Source organism: Gopherus evgoodei, chromosome 18, assembly GCF_007399415.2.
Source record: "Gopherus evgoodei ecotype Sinaloan lineage chromosome 18, rGopEvg1_v1.p, whole genome shotgun sequence".
Classification (NCBI taxonomy): Eukaryota; Metazoa; Chordata; order Testudines; family Testudinidae; genus Gopherus; species Gopherus evgoodei.
The window spans coordinates 8404836-8429136 of record NC_044339.1 but is presented as its reverse complement, the minus strand read 5'-3'; the positions used below and the strand labels follow the sequence as shown (position 1 = coordinate 8429136).

General features: G+C 43.9%; 1 protein-coding gene across 1 annotated transcript; it reads left to right on the top strand.

Moving 5' to 3' along the window:
• Positions 1–553: 553 nt before the first annotated feature.
• On the top strand, positions 554–24083 carry LOC115636793 (ATP-dependent RNA helicase DDX19B). Its single transcript, XM_030537362.1, has 12 exons — positions 554–698; positions 3863–3911; positions 4441–4494; positions 5803–5938; positions 13767–13859; positions 14661–14763; positions 15897–16011; positions 16821–16998; positions 17532–17769; positions 19131–19293; positions 20153–20344; positions 22222–24083. The coding sequence occupies exons 1-12, from the start codon at positions 561–563 to the stop codon at positions 22281–22283; spliced, it is 1521 nt and encodes a 506-aa protein (XP_030393222.1). The 5' UTR covers positions 554–560; the 3' UTR covers positions 22284–24083.
• The last annotated feature ends 218 nt before the right edge of the window (positions 24084–24301 follow it).

The following is a 24301-nucleotide window of genomic DNA, read 5'->3' as shown; positions in this document are numbered from 1 at the left end:
AGGTAATGGGGGAGAGGAGGGATTGGGGGAGAAGAGGGAGGGATGGGGAGAAGGTTTGGGGGAGGGGTGGTTACAGAGGAGGTAATGGGGGAGAGGAGGGATTGGGGGAGAAGAGGGAGGGATGGGGAGAAGGTTTGGGGAGGGGTGGTTACAGAGGAGGTAATGGGGGAGAGGAGGGATTGGGGGAGAAGAGGGAGGGGATGGGGAGAAGGTTTGGGGGAGGGGTGGTTACAGAGGAGGTAATGGGGGAGAAGAGGGAGGGGATGGGGGAGAAGGTTTGGGGGAGGTTACAAAGAAGATAATATGGGGGGTGGGGAGAGGAGACGAGGGAGAGGATCATGGCGGATGGGGGGGCTGAGGAAGGGGGAGCCTTGGGGTGGGGACTGAGGAGGAAGGCGAGAACGAGCGGCCCTAGGGCGCTGCCCCGCGGCTGACGGAAGCAAGGTCCCTGCCTGGGGCGCTCGGTGCCGGGTGGGAACGTGGCGCTCCCGGAACTGAAGTGCCGCGGCCCGAGTTTCCCGCCGGCCGGGAACAAAGCGACCCGCCGTTCCCCCCCGCGCATGTCTCTTTTCCCTCGGCGGCGCCATTGCGGCTCCTGGTCCCGAGCCTGCGAGCGTCCCGCCTGCCGCCATCTCCGGACCATGGCCACCGACTCCTGGGCTCTGGCGGTGGACGAGCAGGAAGCGGCCGCCGAGTCGGTGAGTCCGCGGGAGGAAACGGGCCGGGATGGGGGGGTCTCTGCGGGGCAGGGCGCGGGGGGCTCCGCTGGGCCGGGGGACAGAGGCCAGGCCCGTCGGGAGCCTGGAGCGGGGCGGGGGGTGAGCAGGGGCCGCCTGGCATCGGCCCCAGCCCGCCCGCCGCCGAGCAAGGAGGCGCCCGGGACAGCGGGGTCTTGGCTCGGGTTTGCCCGGTCTGCCCCGTACCCACTCAGCGGGCCCAGGGCTGGGGACCGGCTCAGCGGCCAGATGCTCTAGATCGGCGGCTTTCGGCCTCTCTTGACTTGCGGGCCCCTAAAAACTGTTAACCGGAGGCGCGGGCCCCTTTGGAAATCTTACCCATAGTCTGGGGACCCCAGAGTGGGGTTTCCATGGGCGGGGAAGTGAACTGGCTTCTGCCCTAGGCTTGGGGCTGTGAGACCCACTGGCAGCTCGGTTCCGCTCTGCAGGTCGCGTCCAAGGCTTTGGCACAGCTAGAGGCGAAAATCTTGTCTCTGCTACCCATGGCAGCTGTGTTGTAGCCAAGGCCCTTGAAGGGCTTGTGTTTCTAGTTTAGGTAGAGTCCTAAATATGAGCCCCACAAAGGAAAGTGTTTCCTTTTCAACCCGAGACAGAGGACTGGGAAAGGCACGTGTGTTAATGAATTTATGTCACCCTACCGGACTCTTGAACTCAGCTCACAAGTGAGAGTTAATGTTGAGTACTGTGAAGCTGTCAAGTGCTACAGCTATAAAGCAGTGGTTCCCAAATTGAGGTTTGTGAAAATTTACAGGGGGTTCTCAGGAAAAAAAATCCCTAATGGTGGACAGAGCTGTCCCTGGGGACCCCAAGCAGGAGGGGGCCAGCAGCCCAGAGCCCCTGGACTTCCAAGAGCTAAGTAGATCAAAGCAAGCATAGCTATCACACTCCAAGACTCCTTATAAGAAATGGAAAGGGAGGTGGATATATATATTTTTGCTGTTTTTAAAATTAAATAGGCAGCTAGTATTGTTGTTAAAATTATTATGAAAAATAAGTTTAAGCTTTGTTGTAATGTGCGTTGTTTGCCTGGGCTTCTCAAGACCCTGAATGCTTGTGTAGGGGGAGCTCTTTGAGTTGGCTTCTTAAATACCTTCCTGCTGTTTCACATCTGATACTCCTTGATGAAACATAGAAGCCTTATCTGATAACAGTCTTATTCAAAGTGATGTTGGCTTCCCAGTTCCAGTTTCCCCACCATCACATAAACAATGAACAAATGGCATTTTCTGTTTGAGATGTCTGTGGTTAGAATTTGCAGTGTTGTGTAGTTCTGTTGGTCCCAGGATGTGTGAGACAGGATGAGTGAAGTAATATCTTTTATTGGACAATCTTCTCTTGGTGGAAGTTAGGATAGCAGTGATTTGGGAGGTCCTGATCAAGTTTTATTAGCTCACCATTGCAAAGTTCTAACCCACCCTTTATTTTAGGGTGAATACTTACCTTTTAATTATCACCATTAAAGATAGGTGGACAGGTTTTTCTGAGTTTTACAGAAATGCATTAGTAAAACCATGCAGAAGCTTTTCTAGCAGCTGTATATAAACTTAGTCCCTTTAGTGCTAAATGAACAGAAATTTAAAATATTTCAGATTGGTTTTCTGTGAGGCCCCTTGATCTGTGGATAAACACTGGCTTTTGTTAGGCTGCTACTGAGATCCTAGCTTGGATTTACATCAGTGTGTGCCTGAGATGTGATACTCTTTTCAATTTGCCTTTCCCAAGAGAGGGCAAAAGAGAGATTATTCAGAAGTCAGTTCTCCGTCTGACAGTCTGGAGTTCTCCATCTGACAGTCAAGCCACATGAATATATGCATTCTCCTGGTATATTAGGATTCAGAAGACACCACAGTGGCTATTCCTGCTGTGTCTACATCCAGGGGGTGTTTTTCTTTGGTGTCTGAGGCAGAGTTGAGACAGCAAATCTGATGTATTTAATGTGTGTAGAAGCATGAAGCACATGCTGATTTTTATAGTTCCAGGATAATGGAACACCAATTATTTGTTCTTGGGATTACTTGTTTGTTGAATCCAAACACAGCAGGAGGACATTCACTTACTTGCAGAGAATTGCATTGTTGTGTTTACCTAATTATCAACATATGGCATTCAGTAAATCTCCGACGACTCATCAGAATTGCCAGATTCACCACTTCTTAATTTTTAATATCTGGATCATAACCACAATCCTGTTAATTGAGCACAGCTTTGTGGGTATCTTTTAGTTAGCATTACTGCTTAATCTACCAGAGTGCTGAGCACACTGACTCTTCAATATTCAGCCTCTACCAGCCCAAAAACAAGTGAGAGAGAGACTCAAACCCAGGTTTCCATGTCAGTTCCCAACTCTTTTGCTATAAATTTCAATTCTGAATTTGACATGTTCCTTTTGTTGCTCCTGTGATACAGTTGGGTCTCTTCAAGCACATACAGCTGGTTAATATGTTGGAGTATTTAAAGAAAGTTTCTTTAGCTCTAGGGAATACAAACTTTTTGATGACGACATGAAGATTTGTACTCTGTAAGTTTGTAGCAGAATAAAATTCAAAAGTATCGTTCTTTGGGAAGGTGGCTGTTCTCCAAACCAGTGGTAGACAATTTACAGAACGCTCTCCTCAGACTGAAGCATACTCCGATCCCGTCCCCACAGTGTTCTCTGTTCCTGATAAAAATAAACAACCCTTCAGCTACGTTAAATGGTGGTCTCTAATTTGTAATATGAAGTTAACCATTTTCTGTCAGTAGTTCTGTGCCTGCTGTCAGCTCAAATTACTGTCTTGAAGCCCAAATTTCAGATGAGTGATGCATGAACAGAAAACAGCAAAATTTTAGTAAAGGTTCTGGTGATTCTTTGGCTCTGAAAGATACAGCGTAGCAGGTCTCATACCATTGTCTGTCTGTCTTGCATTGGATGTTCTGTAAGCCTCCCCGCTCCTGCTAATTTGTGGGTGGGTTGTTTCCTACTATGTTTAGAGTTTAAAAATTTTACCACAGCCCATGTTACACTTTTACTAACAGTGAGTCTGAAGTTGTCAACCTTGAGGAAGGTTCCACCGAGGGCCTTCTTGCCAAATGGAAGGATTCCTGAGCGTAACTATTGCAATTTCTCTGTTTTTCCACATGTACAGTTGAGCAATTTGCACCTGAAGGAGGCAAAAACGAAGCCAGACTCCAATGGTGAGTTTATAGCAACTAATGCTGGGTTAGGAAAGAACATTATTTCATGGATGTTTGGTCTGGACTTTGTAGCTTTTGAAAGGTGGGAAATCCAGTTTAGCATCCACCTTCGGGAACTTAACACTACTAGCCTTAACTAAATGTCTGGCTCAGGTGCTTATTTTTTGTGGTTAGCTTTTTAAACTGTCCTTTCACTGTTCAGTGCTGTTTACTATTAAAGTGATTCAGGGATTACTATAGAGACCAGAACTGATGGATTCAGGTTGCTATTGATCTCAAATGTTATGGCATGTTTGACTAAGTTGGGAGCAAACTACGCTGCCAACATTCTCATGTTCTAACCTGGCTTAGTTTTTCCCTTTATAGATGGAGCAAAACTGTTCCTATTACTGATGTGGTTTACAGCTTTGTTTTTTACCTAGCTGTAATGGTAACATTGCCTCTTTGGATGAGCCTGAGATATGTGAGCTTGTTTGGTCCCATTCCATTTGAGATTGCCCCAGTAACCACACCGTCTGTCCAAATGTAGGTGCTGTTGTCAAGACAGATGACAATGCAGAAAAGACAGAAGATGAGGAAAAAGGTAAGCGCAGCTGAGAAGCACTCTGACAAGAGTCAGTGGGAAAACAGTTAATTTTGAAGCTGTTCAGAGTTAGTCTACTTCATTTCAGAGGATGGGACAGTGTTGGCATCTGTCCAAAGGAGCTCATTCTGATGAGGGTCCTCTGTGCAAGAGGTGTGAGAATACACTACTCCATATTGACTCAGGAGATTGCTATATGGTGATGGGGAAGAGAGAAATAAGGTGGTCTCTGTATCTGTCTGCAATGAGATAAAGGAGTGGTTTGTTTGATAACACTGTCTGTATTGCCTTCACAACCAAACTGTTCCTAGTGAGTTAGCAGGTGGGTGGGTACTCTGGCTCCTTTGTGGAGGACAACTTAAGTTGTCCAAAGTAGGTTTATCTTATGTGGGGAAGCTCAAGGATGCAGTAGCTATGCTGGACAGAGGCGGAGATATTAAACTGGGAACTCTTAAAACTCAGACCATGCCATTGGTGTTAAAACCCTTAGTACAGAATCACCTGTCCACACTTGAAACTCACCAAAGCAATATTTACCACCGATCAGTTAGTTTTCACTATCCAGGTAGAGATGTCTTAGAAAAGCACACTTCATAGAATCATAGAATATCTGAGTTGGAAGGGACCTCAGGAGGTCTCTAGTTCAACCCACTGCTCAAAGCAGGACCAATCTGCAACTAAATCATCCCAGCCAGGGATTTGTCAAACCTGACCTTAAAAACTTCTAAGGATGGAGATTCCACCACCTCCTAGGAGTAACCCATTCCAGTTACCCACCACCCTCCTAGTGAAAAAGTTTTTCCTAATATCCAACCTAAACCTCCCCCACTGCAACTTGAGACCATTACTCCTTGTTCTGTCATCTGGTACCACAGAGAATAGTCTAGATCCATCCTCTTTGGAACCCCCTTACAGGTAGTTGAAAGCAGCTATCAAATCCCACCTGATTCTTCTCTTCTGCAGACTTCTGTATGTTTGGTAAGGTGATCCTTAACCTGTGGCATCCCTCTGCATTAACTCATCTCTCCCATATGTGAAGAGTCCCTATGCTAGTTTAAGAAGTATTTCCTGTTTAACTCTGCGACAGTTGGTGACTGAGTAGAATCCCCTCTTTCAATAACGCAGCTTTGGTTTTGGTGTTTGTTTTTAATTAGTCTTCTTATAATATCTTTTAATTGTGCAACATCATAGTGGGAGAGTAACTGTCAGAGCTCAGCCAAAACTACTTAACTGAATGGCTGGTTCTTTGAGCCTCCTGCTCTTCTGTAAATAGAAACAACGCTTCATTTTTTACTTCCTTCCCCACAGAGGACAGAGCTGCCCAATCCTTGTTAAACAAGCTGATTCGCAGTAATCTGGTGGACACAACAAACCAAGTAGAGGTGCTGCAGCGGGATCCTACATCCCCTCTCTACTCTGTGAAGTCTTTTGAGGAGCTGCGACTGTAAGTCCGTGTTCTTCTGCTAATTATAGTCCTTTGCAATGCAGTGATGCAGAACTCTTCCTGTTAGTGCTGAGTATCTTGGATTCACCCAAGAGTGATGCTATGAAAGATTTAGGATATTTACAGGTGTTAGGTACCCAGAGACGTGTTCCAGCAACAAAAGCCATAACTCCAGTCATTCAGCCAAAGTCACTGTGCCACATTAAACTATCTATAAATCAAAGATGACTGACTCTCTTCTGAAAAATTTTAGTCTTCTGGTGACGAAATTTCTAGGTGTGACCTATAGGCGCAGCCAGGAGATTGTCAGAGAAATATCAGTTTTCCAATACTGAGCATTGTACTAGTTGCAGTGCGTTGTGTGGTCACTCATATAATCCCTTACAGTGTCTACAGTGACACCTACAATCCCTTACAGTATCTACACTTGGGCAGAAATGAGCTCAGGAGAGATTTCTAGCTGTCTCAGGCAACAAAGTAGAAGCAGCCAAACTGAGATCTACATTCTGTATTTTTGTGTGGCCATGTTCCTGTGACTTCTGCGAAGTATGTACAGTGGTCTAGTCCACATTTTTCTACCAGATTCTAGACTCCTGCTGTTGAAAATGGATTGTTTACACCATTTGTACTTTGGACAAGAGTTATAGTATTTGAAAACTGACCTAATTTGTACTTTATTACAAATAAGACAGGATATTGCAAAGATCTCCCATTATCAGCAAGTCTCTAAGGTGAAATGCAGACTATGTGACTCCACAGCATCCCATCTGCATTTTACTAGCACTTTCAAAATCAGCAATGTGCCATCCTCCATAAGAAGTTGTTTTGGGAGAAGGTTCTAGGAAATGAAAGGGGAAAATTCCAGGGCTGAAGGGGGAAGAGAACCTGAAGTGTGCAAAGGATGTTTCCTTAGAGAACACAAATACAGGAATCCTAGCCTGGGAAAAGAGGGGTGGAGAACAGGGTCAAGATAGTGTTATCAACAGCTGGCCTAACTTTTAGATTGCCTATAGCAGGGGTCAGCAACCTTTCAGAAGTGCTGTGCCGAGTCTTCATTTATTCAGTCTGATTTAAGGTTTCGTGTGCCAGTCATACATTTTAATGTTTTTAAAGGTCTCTTTCTATAAGTCTATAATATATAACTAAACTATTGCTGTATGTAAAGTTTTTTAAAATGTTTAAGAAGCTTCATTTAAAATTAAATTAAAATGCAGAGCCCCCCAGTGGCCAGGACCTGGGCAGTGTGAGTGCCACTGAAAATCAGCTCATGTGCCATAGGTTGCCTACCCCTGGTCTATAGAAATGGCTCTCACACACCACAGTTAAATAGAGTGGAGGAGGGATGAGTCCCATCTCTTTGCTAGTATTGAATGGAGACTCTTCATGAAGGGTTTGTGGCAGAAAGACCTCAAATTGTGAAGACTCTGCAGCAGAATGGGTGAGACCCTTAAAAGCTTAGATATTAAAGAAATAGAGCAAAAGTGGCTGAAAGCCTAAAATTAGATCTATGAAATCTTTCACCGCTCATAGAATCTTCATATTATCAGATAAATTTTGTCTCAATATAGGTCTTTTTGGAAGCTTATTCTTCTAAACTGATTTTTTTTAATTAGTGTTTTAAAGAAATATTCCCCTGTAGTATTTACAATCCAAACATTCCTGAATTGTTCTAATGGATGGTAAGATGAAACTGAAACTGACTAGGAGCGAAACTGAAACTCACTAGTCAGTTTTATTGTCTGAGCTGAGAGACCGCATATATAATTAAGTAAACAGCATATAATTTAAGATTTTTTTAAAAAATCATTTACTCTAAGATGTTTTATGAACTAGGTAAGTATTTTGTAGTCACACATCCCTTTTGATATTAAAACAACTGCCTTTTTCAATGTCCTAGTTCACAAATTGACAAGCTTCATAAGTAAGAGTCATTATCCCCTGACCCTTGCTTGGGGTGGTTTTCTTTTACTCTTTGCCTCTTCACGGTTCTTGTAAGGGGACTCAAATAAGGTTTTGGAATTCTGCAACTCTGGAATAAAAGGGCAAACTTACCATCAAGCAGCTATAGCTGGAAACTCTCACTCTGATAGACTCCAGAATGGGAGATGTCTCCGTTTGAACCATGCATGTGGAATAAAATGGTCCCAACTTTCGCTGAGGGAGACTTATTTCAACTTTACCAAGAATCTGGAAAAAACACTTGAATTTCTAACTCCTGCTCTTAGTCACTATTCCATTAGCACTCCTCCCCACCAGCAGTCTGCTTTACAGTTCTTGATTTAGTAACTAATTAGAACTTAACAGGTTCCTAATTAAGTGTTTAATTTGTAGATAGTGGAAAAAGCCTTCAGAGGATAATGACTTTGGGTTCAGGTCTGTTTTGCAGTGTACTTATCTATTGGGCCAACATAGTTGTAGCTAGCACAGTTCTGATTCCATTGTGAACAGGACAGATTTACTTGAACAAATAACACCTGCTCATTATTGCTTTAGCTGCTTTTAAGTGGCTTAGAACAGAAGATAATGCATGAGCAGACAGACTTCAAATTCTCGCTGCTGAGGCAATAGCAGGCTTGCTCTGTCGATGGTCTGTTAAAGGTTTTCAGTGTGGGAAGGGGTATCCCTTGTATCTGAGATGTGCATAGGTTTCCATTTCAGATTACTGCAAATTAATTTGTAGACAGTTAGTAAATTAGCATATTTACTATGCATTTTGCATAGTTTAAACACAGGCAACAGGAAAAATTGCTTGTTGTACAGGTCTTTGGTCTTTTGTGCCTGAAATGGACTTATTTTGAGCAGGTTCTTCATGTTCTGCTTTAGCCTTCATCCCAGCTCACTGCAGGTGTTCTCTGTGCTGACAATCTAACAGTTTGGAAGATTTTTTTTCCCCACATTAAATCTTATACACCTCTACCCCAATATAACATGGTCGTGGGGAGCCAAAAATCGCTCCTGCATTATAGATGAAACACCGTTATATCGCAGTAGTGGTGGTAGGGCTGCAGCAGTGATTTAAAGAGCCCAGGGCTCCTGGCCACGGGGAGCACCAGGCCCTTTAAATAGCCAGCGGAGCCCCAGTGCCACAGCCCCAGTGTAGCAGTGTCAGGGCTCCAGCGGTGATTTAAAGAGCTCCGAGCAGCCGGAGCCCCAGACCCTTCAAAGCGCTGCCAGAGCCCCACTGCTACCGCGCTATATGCGAACCCGTGTTATGTTGGGACGCGTTATAGCGGGGTAGTGGTGTACAAACTTGTATGAATTGCAGAATGGCAAGGTTTGTTGTCTTAGATTGCATAGTAGAGCTTGCCTTTAACAGTGTGTGCTAACTGATGGAGGAGGGATGGGAAGGGATATTTAGATGGCCTCCATGACTGATCTGGTCACTAACAGTAAATGGCAAAAGCAAAAACATTTTGTGTAAAAAGTCTTCATTTCCCCCCATTCCCCCAAGTTCCTTCCATAAATTGAGGGAAGATCAGACAAGGTCGTCCACATCATGTTTCTATTAAAAAGCAACCAGAACCCTTCTTGAAAACTGAGCAGTTCTGGTTTTGTGTATCAAAAGGAGAAGTAAAGAGCTCTATGTGGTTTATTACAGTTTGCCTTTAAAATCCCTTGCGAAGATACAAGTGCCCATGAAGAGCACAGGCGGAAGCCAAGCCATTCTTCCTCTGCCAATGACATCAGACCCAAAACAATAGTCTGATACCTTTATGGTTCTTCCTGCCTCCGTCTTCCCATTAAATACCTTCCCCAATGGTTCATGGAGCTCTCTGTGCATCAACTGAAGATAGTTGCATATGGTTTATAATGAGAAACTTTCAGAACTCTGCTAGGGAGTTCCAATCTTGAGGTTCTGTTCTTAATTACATTGGTGATTTTGTCACTTGTTTGGAAATGGGTCCTGAAAGGAAACCGCCCTGACAGACTTTTCATCTTGGAACATTACAGCTTTGCCTTTCGAAGCTACCGCTTTGTAGCTGAATGACTACAAACAGGTGCCTTAGATCATATACCTTGCCTGTCTGGCTTTTGAGAAACAAGAATTGATCTAACAATCAAAGAGAGTTAATGATGGGAGCACTCAGACTAATTGAGTCTTGGTTCTGCAACTAGTTGTATCCTTGGCAACTGTTGCAGAGAATCGAGCTTCGGAGATCCTTGCTTTTGAACTAACACACGGTTGCATATTCAAAGAGCTTTTATTTGAGCCACAGACTGCAAATAATAGGTGCTGCTTAAAAAGGATGTTGAATCAAGTAGAGAGATTTAACAAGCAGGAAAAGTGTGGGCAGGAAAACTGCTATTTGCTTTTCGGAAATTGCTACTAAGCAACATTAACACCTACAAGAAGCCGTTAAACAGGTCATCAGTTAAGAGTTTACCAATACAAATATCTTAACTTTAATTTTAGATTGCTCTGGAGTCTCCTTAGATACACAAGTGTCTGTTGTGACTTGAAAGCTTTCTTTATCCATTATAAGTGCCTTGTTAACAGAAGCAGCTAGTAACTTTGGCAGTGTCACTGCTGCACTTAAAATCAAGTGCCATCATATAGCTGTGTACAAATCAACAGGCTGAATCATGCTGAGCTAGGCTTGCCATAACTTACCTCTTTCTTGCATCAATCAGTATTTACTCTCCTTCTTAGAGGTTGAACATCAAAAATACAAAATCTCAAAGGTGACTTTTGCAAAACGTTAATGTTAAATGGCCCTTGCAATCAAGTGAAACTTCTTCCTGTCCTGGCACCTCCTTATGAACTATTGACTCTGGCAGGGTGGATAACTATGGTGTTAAGACAGTGCTGATGGGGCTTCACAGAGACATGGGAATTGCCATACTGGATTGGATCAGTAGTCTTTCTAGTCCAGCATCTGGCAGGAGGGCTGCACAGCCGCTTTTGAGCAGTGCTTCTCAAGCTATTTACCATTGTGGGCTGCATATGCAGCTCTGTGTTACGTTGGCTGCATCCACACAATATATATACTATCTGTATGGCCCTGAGGATATCACATGGGTGATGGGCCACCGCTGTGTTGAGAACCGCTGCTTTAGAGGAAGGTGCCAGGAACCCCATAATGGACAGTTGTGGAATAAGCAGTGTGACTGAAGTGGAGTTGCTATGTGATTTATGAACACTCTGAGACCTGGACAGTGAGGGGAAGTTATCATATATTGGGTTATAAGACTTCCTGTATGAATGCATTGATCTAGCACAATACGGGGCTAGGAGAAGAACAAGCATAAAGGCAAAACAGTGCCACCCCAAGTGTTTGGTCAGATGTTGTTTATCTTGGGAGCCAATTACAAGACAATGGCTTTTTCCAGGCACCAGTCCAAAGTGCCACCGCTGTTTTGCCAGGCTGGGAACTAGAGCTTAAAAGAACAGTAAACAGTTCAACTCTTCTCAGGAGAGGAAGGGGCAGTGGGTCATCTGTCACGTGCTGTTCCTGATGAGAACAGACTGGTCCTGCAGGAGTGCCTGAAAGCAAGTGAGGCCTTCCCTGCTCCTAGGGAATGGGAATGCAAGTTTAGTCTGGTTTGTTTTTACGATCTGTTTTCCATTAAATGCTTTTGTTCTAAATAAATAATACTTTGCCACATGGAGGCTGTTTGGTCACCGGTTGCCACTGTCATTGTTCCCAGAGCGAACAGAAAACTGCAGATACTGAACGTAAGTCAGACCTTGCCATGGTTATCACACTTGATATACGGGGGACTGCAGATCAGGGCCCAGCTGAGAGCAGGAGAATGATGTGGTTCTGTCTCAGGGAAGGTGACTGCTGAGGGCCTGAATCTGCAAGGGGTGCGCTCGAAGAGACCAGGACAGGGCAGAGGTGCAGTTAGCCCATGAACGAATACAGCCTGCTCATAGGGGAAGTTTCTTCCCAACTCCATTAGTTCAGGTGTGTCTACACTGCAGAAAAAATATGCAGCAGCAAGTGTCTGAGCCCAGGTCAACTGACTCGGGCTTAGGGGGCTTATCCTATGGAGCTAAAAATAGCAATGTAGATACTTGGGCTGGGGTTCTGAGACCCCTCTTGTCGCTGGGTTTCACTGCTATTTTTAGCCCTGTAGCGTGAGCCCTGCCAGATGAGTCAATTAATCCAGGCTCTGAGACTTGCTGCCATGGTCGTCTTTTGCAGGGTGGATGTACCCTTAGCAGCTGGCTTAAGTCCCAAATCATGAAAGTTTATATCCTTTATAAAATGGTTTTCACCCTATATAATGAACACAATGTTCTCATTCATATACATGTTTAATTCATTAAGGTCTTAGTCTCAATGATACCTTGTGACGAGTTCTGCATGTTAATTGTGTTGTAAAAAATGTTGTCTTTTATTAGTGGGTTAAATTCCTTGTCTTTCTATTGACTGTTTCCTTGCTCTTGTATTGAGAGGGTCAAGACAAGCTCCAGACTTACCTTCTCTAGCCCATTCATTGCTTTATATATATATCAGCTCTCCTCTGACCCTAAGGTCCCAGTCTATTTAATCTCTCCTCAAAGAAGTTTCTTCAGTCCTGTAATCCTTTTGGTGAATGTCTCCGAACACTCCCTGTTTCTGCTCTCTTAGACAGCAGGTGACCCAACCTGCAAACAGTGTTCCAGATGTGGATGCTCTGTTGTTTTATAGCAAGGCAAGATCACACTTCTAGTATTGTTTTCTGTTCTAGTCTTTGTACATCCTGATGCATTTGCCTCTCCTGATCACTGCTACATACTGAGCAGAGATTTTAATTGAGCTGTCTGCATTGATGCTTAGAGGGGTTAGTTAATTTAGAACCCAGCAGTGTGTATTGTAGCCAAATGACTCCTTCCAGCGTTCAATATTCCTTAAGGTAAAAAAAAATACGGTTTTATTGTATCTTCTTGGTTCAAATAAATATTGGGTTCACAGATGTTAATCACAATATCTAAATGATCCTTTGATAGGCTACTAAGTACTGTATTTTACTCTTGAAAGTAACAAGTTTATTCGTTGATAAAACAAGGAGGCACATAGTCTTGAAATAGTGTCTCTTCACTTCCCAGTCTGGTTAGATCAGGGGTTCTCAAACTGGGGGTTGGGACCCCTCAGGGGTCATGAGGTTATTACATGGGGGGCGGGGGGGTTGCAAGTGGTCAACCTCCACCCCAAATCCTGCTTTGCCGCCAGCATTTATAATGGTGTTAAATATATAAAAAAGAGTTTTTAATTTAAAAGGGGGGTCGCACTCAGAGGCTTGCTATGTGAAAGGGGTCACCAGTACAAAAGTTTGAGAGCCACTGGTTTAGATGCTAACCTTTGATCCAGTGTTTCTGTTCCTATCAGAGGATTGCTGTTCAGAGTTTCATGCTGTGGATGGGGAACCCCGTTTATCTGACCCTCCCTTAACTGGTTCTCTGCAGTTACCAAACAACCAGGACTCCAGGGTCAGAAGCCAGCGAGCTTTCCGATGGCCGCTAGATGGTGCTGCAGCATCACATTTTCCCATTCTCCGGTTTATCCAGTGTTTTGATTATCTGATCTGACCCTAGTCCCTATTAGATAAATGGGGTTGTACTGTATTTCTCCTATTTTTAGGGTGTGCACAAGCTAATAATGATTAGGTCACAGATGAACCACTTTGTTAGCAATGTGGAGAGGAACTGGGTTGCCACAGCAGTTTACGATTCGTAAATGTAGTACTAGCGGCATTGCCCCTGGCCTACTTGCTGTTAGGATTTGCTTTTCAGGCACCTGCCTTTCACTTGCAATCAAAAAAAATCTCCCCTTGACTTGACTTCCTGGGTCTAGTGCAGTTTTTTACTAGTTCAGAAACACTCGATTCTCTCTCTTTCCAGGAAACCCCAGCTTCTGCAGGGTGTCTATGCCATGGGCTTCAACCGACCCTCGAAAATACAGGAGAATGCTCTGCCCATGATGCTTGCTGAACCGTACGTATCCATGCTTTCCCCTTCCCCTGGGAGGTGGGAGAGCCTTATATACTATTAAACTGTAAACACTCTGGCTAAGAGACAGCCTACTTGAAGTGGCGTTGAGACACTAGTGGCTGTGTGCACTGTGCTGAAGGGGCTTCCTTTCCATAGGACTGTGCTGCTGAAATTTTTTAGAATGCTGCCTGACTACCCAGCAAACTTCCATAGGTCCCCATAAGCACCCTCTCCCTAGGGTTGCACTGCATATTCAGCCACACTGAAGACAATGCCATTCTTCCTGGCAGCAGTAAATTTGATCGTCGTGTCAATGTAGGGGAGATAAGGCAGTTCTGCAACAGCCCTGCATAACTCCTGGACAGATCAGAGCAGTCAAAATGCTGTGGATTGTGTCCGCCTTGCTTCTCGGTGTCCTTTAGGTGAAGAGCATGGAGTAGCGAAGCTAACACTGGGGGGGATGAGCAATGTGGAAAACTACTGCAGCATCACAGCAGCTTTCCCTTCAAGTCTCGATAGCTGCTTGTGCCAAGATGCATGCGCCCTGCAGAAAATTCACTCGTGTCCTCCTTGTGCAGTCCTACCCTTATGAAACTAGATGGTGACTTCAGTTAGGATGTGGCCAAGATGCAGGGCCAAATTAATTCAGAACGTATTAAAATCCCTTATCTGTGCCTACTATTCAGTTAATTTAAGCTGTGTTGCCAAATCTCACAACTGTATCTCGTATTAGCTGGTCATAGAATGGATTATATTTAATCTTATGCCAAAGTGTTTAAAATGTCCCCTTATGTGTTGATCCAGCCCACAGAACCTGATTGCACAGTCTCAGTCTGGTACTGGTAAGACAGCTGCCTTCGTCTTGGCCATGCTCAGTCGAGTTGAACCTGGGAACAAGTATCCGCAGGTAGGGGCTTCTGGAATTTAATGGTTGTGCTGGTTTTTAGTTGTAGTGCAGTGCCATCCAGTGGAGAGAAGCTATGTTCCTTTGATAAGACACTGGTAGCAACTACATAGCTTCAACTTCCCAGTGTGCTGTGGTGTCTGAGCATTAGGGAGCAGAGGCAGCAGAGTTGAAAATGCTGATTCTTTTGTGCAGAGGTACTGGGTTCTCCCAGTTCTCCTCACCAGCCCAGTTCCCATCCTCCCTTCTTTTCTCCCCCTCTGTCTTTCTGTACTTGTAACAGCCAAATAGGATTTACAGTGAGCAGCTGTGCTGGGATGGGGAACATGGTGGCGTGAGAGTGTGTGGGGGTGTTGAGGTGAGAGCAGGGTTTGGACTGGAAGGGAGAGGATCTGTACTGACGAACCACCTGTGGTTGAGGAGCCCTGAGAAGTGGGGAGTAGATGGGGTGTTAAATGGTTTGTTTCTTCCTCGTCCAGTTTACATTGATACCCAGTCCAGCACCCTAACACACAGGTAACAGGGCTTTTTGCACAGGCGTTCGGCACACTGGACAGGAGTTGGGAAATTTCAGTTTAGGAAGCCTAGTTGAATCAATGCGGAATAGAGCTCCCACTTTCAGGGCGTGGGCAGCAGCACGGGATTCACGTCCATTTGCTGTTCTGCAGAAATGGACTGAGCAGTTTTACCAAAGCAAGAGCTACCTTGCCAAAGATACTAAGTTATCTTCACTTCGAGCTATATTCATTAGAAATGTCCCTTATAAAAACATATCTGTCTTTGGTAATATGGCCAAACAATGTGCCATATTAATATAATACTGACCACCGACGTTCTTAGCAGGGAGTTCTGTTTACATGCTTATATCAGCAATACAAAATATACAAGCTGTATAAAACTAACCGGTACATGACGCTACACATGCAGACTAACTTTCTTTAATTGGGTGACTTACTAAAAACACTGTTCAGCTGATGAGTGTTAATGAAATTTACCTACAATCATAAGTGTTTATCCTAAAATATTGGTCATCTATTTGCACAGAAGTGAAGTTTCACAACTTAATGTATTTCACAGGGAAGTGTGACAATCTACTATATGACAATCTAATATACTCTTATCTGCTTTCCTTCCAGTGTTTGTGCCTTTCCCCAACATATGAGCTGGCACTTCAAACAGGAAAAGTAATTGAACAGATGGGAAAGTTTCATCCGGAGCTAAGTCTGGCATATGCTGTCCGAGGCAATAAATGTGAGTGTGAGGGGAAATACACCCCCTTTTTGCAGATCTAGCCAGGGAGACTTACCCCTTTGTCTAGTGAGGTGTGGTAATGGGAATTTAATGCATTACTTTCTCGTAAAATTTGAAAAGGATTGGGTTTGACATCAGATACTCTTAGCACAGTTGGCCTGGAATCAAATTCTGTCAGGTCTGACTGCTGTACAGAACATGAGCTGGTGTAATGGGACTTCCCTCTTGGAAGCCCTAAACTGGGCCTGGAGTGGGAGTTTGACAGTTCATGCTCTGGGTTTCTTACTTGAGTTTCTTCCTCTGTCTCCTCAGAAAATAACTGAACTTTGTAACTATTTGTGAAATGGAAGTGGCTGCCGAGCTTTATTGGTGGCTGATCTGTTTTGTCCAAGTGGATCTTTCATATTGTGGGTTGCTGGTGCAAATAATTACAGATACTACTTGTTTCAGGTGCAGACACGGTATAAACTGCTAAATTCATGAAGTTGGGGAGAAGTGGTGGATCTTGTGCGCTTCGTAAGGGGTTAGTGTTCTGACAGATTACCTCCCTTACTGGGAAAGCAATGTTGGATGCTGCAGAACTGCCCTAAAGAGGATGTAATGACATCTGTTGCTCTGGCACTAATGAGACTGTGCTATTCACCCCCCACCACCACCCCCAAAAAAAAGTCAGTCTCCGGAGTAGGGGAAGAACTCTGAGCAAGAGAGTAGGGTGGGGAGTAACCTACACAATGATACAGCTTTCATCTCCTCATGGAAGTGCTGTGCGCACACATCTCATGGAATCCTTTCTGTCTGTCTACTAACAGTGGAGAGAGGTCAGAAGATCTCAGAGCAGATTGTAATAGGCACTCCTGGCACTGTCCTGGACTGGTGCTCCAAACTGAAATTCATAGACCCCAAGAAGATTAAAGTGTTTGTCCTGGATGAGGCTGACGTGATGATAGCAACCCAGGGCCATCAAGATCAGAGCATCCGCATTCAGAGGTAAGGAACATCCCCATGCTGTCATCTGGGCTGCCTGAGGAAAGGGAAAGATTCTAGTTCCCCTCCACCACAGCCAGTTGGTTTCTCTCATTGGCCTATTTAATGTCCCATTTCCTCTTCATGGTTGCAGGAAGGAATCTCTTCCAAATGGCAGGACGTGATCATTTGCTGATGACTAAGGCCACAGGCTACAGTAGAAATACACTTAACTCTAATCCAGGCAGTTCATAAAGCTAGAATTTCATTGAAGACAGACATTTAATTATGTCAAGGTTCGAGAACAGCCCTCCCTATCCCCTCAGGAGGATTCATTGCTTAAAATGTCCAAATTTATCTAGATGCCACTGGGAAATTGAGTTGGGATGTGATTAGATATTCATAGGCTAATGTTTAGAAGCCTAACGGACTTAAAAGGCTGATTCCAAAGGTTTGTAAGTGACTGTGAGCCATGCTTTGTTGCTGGGCTACCGCAGGTTCCACTGGGCTGATGGTTTCTAATAGGGAAACGCTAACTTGCTTGCCCTGCCTTGCAGAATGCTTCCCAGAGATTGCCAGATGCTCCTGTTTTCTGCCACCTTTGAAGATTCTGTGTGGAAATTTGCCCAAAAAGTTGTTCCTGACCCCAACATCATCAAACTGAAGCGAGAGGAGGAGACGCTGGACACCATCAAGCAATACTATGTTCTGTGTAATGATCGAGGGGAGAAGTTCCAGGCTCTCTGTAATATATATGGAGCCATCACCATTGCCCAGGCCATGATCTTCTGTCATGTGAGTCATTCTGGAGAATGGTGTGACCTTTGCCAGGCCCTAAGGAGAAGGGAGCTCTCGTTAAACTAGCCCGGTTATGAAATAGTGTCTGCAGATGCCAAGAATCCTTGCTGACAAACTCCTTGCGAGATGATTGAGGGCATGATGGTTCTAGGAGCACAAACAGGGAACAAGCCATTCCTCATCTTGTCTTGGAAATGGAAAAATGCAGGAGGATGGCAGGAAGAATCCGCCTTCTCGGCTTGTCTCTAACAGTAATTGCCTGTTGCTCCTATCTCTGCTGAGGCTGGAATCCTACTAACAACCGTTATTTAAAAAAATGGTTTCTAGCCACACTGTGCCCCATGTGAGTCATGGTAATGGTGCTGGAACCATCTAACCACAGCTAGTCTTAAACATGCTTATTGCTTGCATGGTTCCAGCCATCGTGTGGCTCACTTTTATTTTTTAAGCGGTCTCTCAAAACCAAAGCATTTGGGGTTCTGTAAACCAGTAAAATATGTCTCCAAGACAAAGCGTACAACAAAATGATAAAAATAAAAAAGCAAGAAGACTTTAATGGGGTGGAAAAATAAGTCTTGTAGGTTAAAGGTCTGCCACTGGCTTGTGACCCTGCTGGACCTCAGTTTCCCTCTCTGGAAAATGGTGATGATACTCAGTGTGTTGTGGCACTCTGGGATTCTTGTATGGAAGCTGCTGTAATTGCAAATTTTAATTGAGGCCCATGGTGATCACACTAGCAAAGCTTAGGTCTAGATAGGAAAAAGACTGGTATGTTAAGGCAACTGTTCTGTACCCGAGTGTCCGCTAAAGCAAAGAGCCATTTCCTGCAGTTTTAAAATGCAGTGTTTGACGTAGTCAGGACTTTAAAAATGAACTGGCATCTTGAATTCTATAGCAGCTTGACTCAGCCCTTCAGCAGAGATTCTCACCGGATGGTCTTAAAGGGACATTTTTAACTTGGAATCTAGCCAATTTCCAAAAATGAATAGTTAGTGGTACCACATGTCCTAGTCTTCTTGGTGCAAGGCATGTGGTCTTACAATAAGTTTCCTATTAAGTCTTTTCCTTGTTACTGAGAGACCCAGACAAGCAGTGGAGCTGACTGACTACACACAGAGCTGTCCTTTGTAAAAGGAAATAGAAAACATGACTCTAAACTTCATCATAGTGTTAGGCTTTCAAACAGAAATGGGAATGATTTGGGTTCTTTGTTCCTTTTAAACTATGATGCTAGAATCCTGAAACAAGAAGAGTTAGAGCCCTGAGCGTTCCCTTCTCTTAAGAGAGGCCTGTTCCTGTTTGAAGTTCAAAAACTGTCTTCCCAGAAAGATTTTAATTGCTCTTGCTTTACATTTCAGACTCGTAAAACAGCGGGCTGGCTGGCAGGAGAGCTGTCAAAAGAAGGTCACCAGGTGGCATTGCTAAGTGGCGAGATGATGGTGGAACAAAGAGCTGCGGTGATCGAGCGTTTCAGAGAGGGCAAAGAGAAAGTGCTGGTGACCACAAATGTCTGTGCCAGAGGTAGAATACAATGTCGCTGCATCTCGGGGAAGGAAAGCGGGTAGTTGTACTTGAGATGTACCCCTAGAGAAGAATTTGTAACCTGTGCTAGTTTTGTACAAAAGAGTCCCTAACAAAACTTCTGGATGGTCCTTGATGTGTGTGAGTCTCATTTCTGTCTGTCCTTTGGGCACATTGAGGCATCTCACGGCTGCGACCTGCCCTGGTTTGTGCTGTGGACAAACAAATGTGTGTCCTGAATTTTCTCAACAACTTCATTTTCACTAGAGCTCAGGCAAAGGAATAAACTCCAGTATCAGTCTGTGCTGCGAGTTACAGCTAAAAGGGGCATTCTAGATACTGCTGAACACTTACAGGAAATAAGTTAAATGGCTCTCCTAGCCTGGCTATTGAGAAATAGGAGGGGCAATTGACTATATTTTAGAAGTTATTGCAATTTATTAGTCTTTCTAGGCACCCATAAAAATCAATATGTAGTTCTGGTATGAAAGTGTTAGGTCATGCAAAGGTGCTCAGTTTAAGTGTATTATCCATCCTCCATTTGATGGGATCCTCTCACTGTGATATCTTAAAGGGTCCTCTATATGCTATGGAAACATATGTTTCCAAGTATCCCTGTAAGTTTTGCTGAGCACTCACTCTTGACATCATTGCAGGCTTCCTCACGGCACGTAGCTTAACTTTCCACGAAACTTGGCGGCAATAATAGTACAGCTCTGTGAAAGGTGTTGAAACTAATGGCTCTGGGTAAGCCCTAGATTTTGGAATCAAAACACTGAAACAATCCTGGACTGAAGCTGCTCTGGCTTAAAATGAGCTAAAGGGAAAGTTGTAATATCTCTAATGCTTTCCTCCCCAGGGATTGATGTCGAGCAGGTCTCTGTTGTTATCAATTTTGACCTTCCTGTGGATAAAGATGGCAACCCGGATAATGAGACGTATCTCCATCGGATTGGACGTACAGGTCGTTTTGGCAAGCGAGGACTGGCTGTTAACATGGTAGACAGCAAGCACAGCATGAATATTCTCAACAGAATTCAGGAACATTTCAGTAAGTCCCCTTTTGTGTGATTTCTTTTGTGTAGTTGTAGCATTATTTCTACAGAATTTTGAGCAGCTGTGTGTCAGACAACCCTGACTCGAATTCAGATTTCCCAGGCGCCTGTGGTCTTGCTCTTTGATTAGGCTTAACCGAGTTTTGCTTTGCTACACACAATCTGTCAAGGGCATCACTGCACGTTATGCAGCACCTTGTTTCAAAAATAACATTGAGAAAACTAGGGGAATAGCCAGTTATTTGTATACATTCAAATGGGCAGAACTTCTGATGTAATTGTCCTTATTTTATAGTAGAACAGTGAATACTGTTTAAAGGTCAGGTATGATAGCCCATTTTGGTATATCTGAATAACTTCTACATCTGTCGTAAGACAGTAAACTTCCAAATTGATGCATGACAGAAGTGCCTGGGAGATCTTGCTTGTGTCCTGCCAAGTCAATCCAGTTCTCATTGGCTAACTGGCACCATTATTAAAAATGATATTCCACAAACTATAACGTTTCTTAAATGCCCCTCAGCTTACAATAAAGACGTTACACTCCCCACCCCAAGAAATTGCTTCCAGTCTGAAACTTGAGTGACTCAGTGATCTACAAGTCACAGATCCAGAGGGTGTGGTCCGTACCCCAGGCTGTAGACGGTCCCTTGGAAATGACCACTTTAGATAACCACACGGTTCCACTGGAGAAGGCCAGTGGCCTCGAGGGGCTTGTCTACACTTACTGGTAGGTTGGCGTTGCTGCAGTCAATGCAGCGGGTCTAGTGAAGACCCACTAAAATGATGGGAGAATGCTCTCCCGTCAACTCTGGTAATCCACCACTCCGAGAAGAGTAAGGGAAGTTGACGGAAGAGCGCAGTGTAGACACCGCAATAAGTCGACCTCTGCCATGTTGACTCCAGTTATGTTGTTCATGTAACTGGCGTAGTGTAACTTAGGTCATCTTATCGCAATAGTATAGACAAAGCCTAACGCTTTGACACTGGGCCTTTGGGCACCAGCGAGCCCTGTCTCTCTCTCGCTCCCTGCAGCGAATCCAGCCAATCCAGACTCCTGCAGGAGGTTTGTACTGTACTCCTTCAGGGCACAATGCTCTGTATTTGCCTTGATCCCAAACAGCTTTTCCAAAACAAGGTAACAATTCCTTCGTCACCTGGCGTACAGAATCTGAAAGTCCTTGGGTCAGAATAGAGAGGCAAAGATTCAGATAAAGTTTAGAATGGCCAGCGTGGGGTCACGGCTCCCTGGAGCCATGCTGCTGAGGAGCCATCTTGGCATGCTGTCCCCATCTTTATCCCTCCTGTCCTTAGTCCCAGGTGTGTGTGTCTCTCTCCCCAAAGGCCAGCTCTTAACGCTGCCACTTGATGCCGTTGTTCTCCAGCTGGGGCTTTTGTTCTCTGGGGAAGTCTCCTTCCTCTGTTGGTTGCTGGGTGTGAACTTCTTGGCTGTTAGGTTTCCCATTGCCTTTCTGGATCCTCCACTGATTTGGGTCTGTTTCAGCCTGTTCTTTAAATGACCTAGTCTTCATACCACTCCAGGTAGTTGTGTGACACAACACCTCATGTCCCCCCTCTCTGTCCCAAGAGCAGCTTTTTAACCCTTTACATTCTATGCATAGCAATGCAAAGCACCAGGGGAAACTGAGGCATGCATAAGCTTGTTTCCAAAATTCTCACTTTGTCACACTACATTGTTGACTTGACTTATAAAACTTAATTCTATTGTGTTGGTCATGGATTGGGATAGATTCATCTTGTGACAAGAACAGAAGTGGGTTTTAACACAGTAAGGTGGGACCTTGCTTCATCTTCTGGTCTCTCATTGTACAAAGTGCACTAGTTCCAATTCTCTTCTAATCTTTTCTTGCAGACAAAAAGATAGAAAAACTGGATACAGATGACTTGGATGAAATTGAGAAAATAGCCAACTGAAACGCAGCTGCTGGAACTGATGTACGCCCTCCTGTGGTAGCTCTCCCACTACAATTGGCTCAGCGTTCAGATTGGCACACCTTTTGGCCAGTCATGAAAAGGACTCTTAAGATATAAATACACAGAAATTACCTCACTTTAAAAATTGCAGTTGGACTTAAAATTATGCCGCTCTGCGGAAGAAGAGGAAATGTTTACAGAAGCTTTTAACATTTCTTAGTTTAGCCTTAAAATGGAAACATGTTTTAAATTCTAAGAGATAGATTTGCCAAAAAGTGACCGATGCATAAATATCTAAAAGAAATAAATGCTTTATTTGGTTAATTAGGTCAAAAAATAATATCCCATGTGATCAGTAAAACAAAACTCAACAGTCAAACGTATGGACATTGACTTAAAAAAACAGGGCAGGTGGTTTTGCCCAAAAACTAAACTTACATGAAATAGAACTTCTTTTTCTAGTGTTGCCTTGTGCTCTAAAGTTTCATTTCTGGGTTCCTGATGGATTTGCCCTGCTTTCCCTTATGTAGATTGTCCAGAAGATCTTTCCACTAGCTCTCATTCTCAGATAGTGGTGCAGTGTTGCTTTCGCTGGGCAGTATTTTGGTTGTAGTTTGTTTTTAGAATGGCCACTATTCGTAAAGCAATGCAATGGTTGAAAGTGTTCATTAACTACTATAGAAGTCACATGATGCATTTAACCTTGCCAAACCAAATCTTGGTTCATGTGGGTGGGAGGGATCAGCAGTGGAAAGAGGACTGTACTAATCAATATCCCAAATAAATTCACCCCACAAATGATAGTGTCTCTTGGTAGAGGAGTGGGAGTTAGTTACATTTACGCAGGTGGTGCCAGTTTTAAAATGCTGCTGTCGTCTGGGCAGTTCCACATGACATCTCATATGGAGCTGTTGGACTCTACCAATCAATAAAATATTTATGAGGTAAAAAATAATAGCTTGTACTGACCAAAAATACCCTTAAATAGAACACCAAATTTGCCTATTACAGCATGTTTCAGTACCACAGTCTTGAGTTAAATTGCTCAGCCAAAATACTGATGGGAAACGCTCCACTTTCATTGTGCTTGTATCGCAAAGCAGACAGGTCATCAGTCCCTACAAACCTTGCCCCAAAGGTGACCTTTGCCAGTGGGTTTGATTTAGAACTTCGAAGTTTGGGCTTTTAGTTGAGTTGGGATCCCTTACCAGACACAAATGGAAGTTTGTGGGTTTTTGTTTCCCCCCGATTCCAGGAGAAGTAGGCTCCTAAACGTTAACTTTGTGGTGCACCGTTCTTTTGGGAAAAGTGGACATGCGTGAGCAGCCACCGGACTGCTACTCAGTGCAGGAATCACTTCAAAACAAATGTATAAATTGTAAATCGAACTATAAATTTCTTTGCAATTTTGGCCATCCTATTCTGTTCAAAGACAGGAATGTTGATCCTTTTACCAAGTAAAAAAAAAAAAAAAAGGCTCATTTAAAATGTACCTAAAATTTTAGGAAATTGTGCACCCTTTTATCAATTTGTATAAAGTCTTTAGTGAAAAAACTGTTAAACTTTTTGTATTCTGGGGTGTATCTATTTTTATTCTGTTGAAAACCTATTTAAAGTGGCAGGTGAGTGAGTGCTTGCGTGTAGAGTGGAAGACTATTTCAATCACCTACTTTAATAGTACAGCTGAATGACCTTGTGACAGCAGTGCACTGGGTTGAACTGTCATGAACGCTGCTGCTGGTCCTGTGTGCTGTTTCTAATGTACTTTTAATTGGAATAAAGAACACGTGCTGAACTGTGCTTCGGTTAGTCTTTGACTCTGGCATCCCTGTTTGTTATCTAATGGCTTGTGTAGAGGACTTGATGGAGATGGAGTTCTGGCAGTGCTTCCTATTGGAATACTCCCAGGTGAATTCCACTGTGAAATATGAGATTAGTGTAACTGAGCTGCTGGATTTCCCAGATGCTTTCCATGTCAAGTTATGGCAGCATCCCACCAGCCATTTATCATTAAACTA

Coding starts and splice junctions, on each gene's coding strand:
- LOC115636793 (XM_030537362.1), top strand. CDS start 561: ATGTCTCTTTTCCCTCGGCGGCGCCATTGCGGCTCCTGGTCCCGAGCC. Junction 3,912..4,440: donor AACGAAGCCAGACTCCAATG/GTGAGTTTATAG, acceptor GTCCAAATGTAG/GTGCTGTTGTCAAGACAGAT. Junction 4,495..5,802: donor GACAGAAGATGAGGAAAAAG/GTAAGCGCAGCT, acceptor CCTTCCCCACAG/AGGACAGAGCTGCCCAATCC.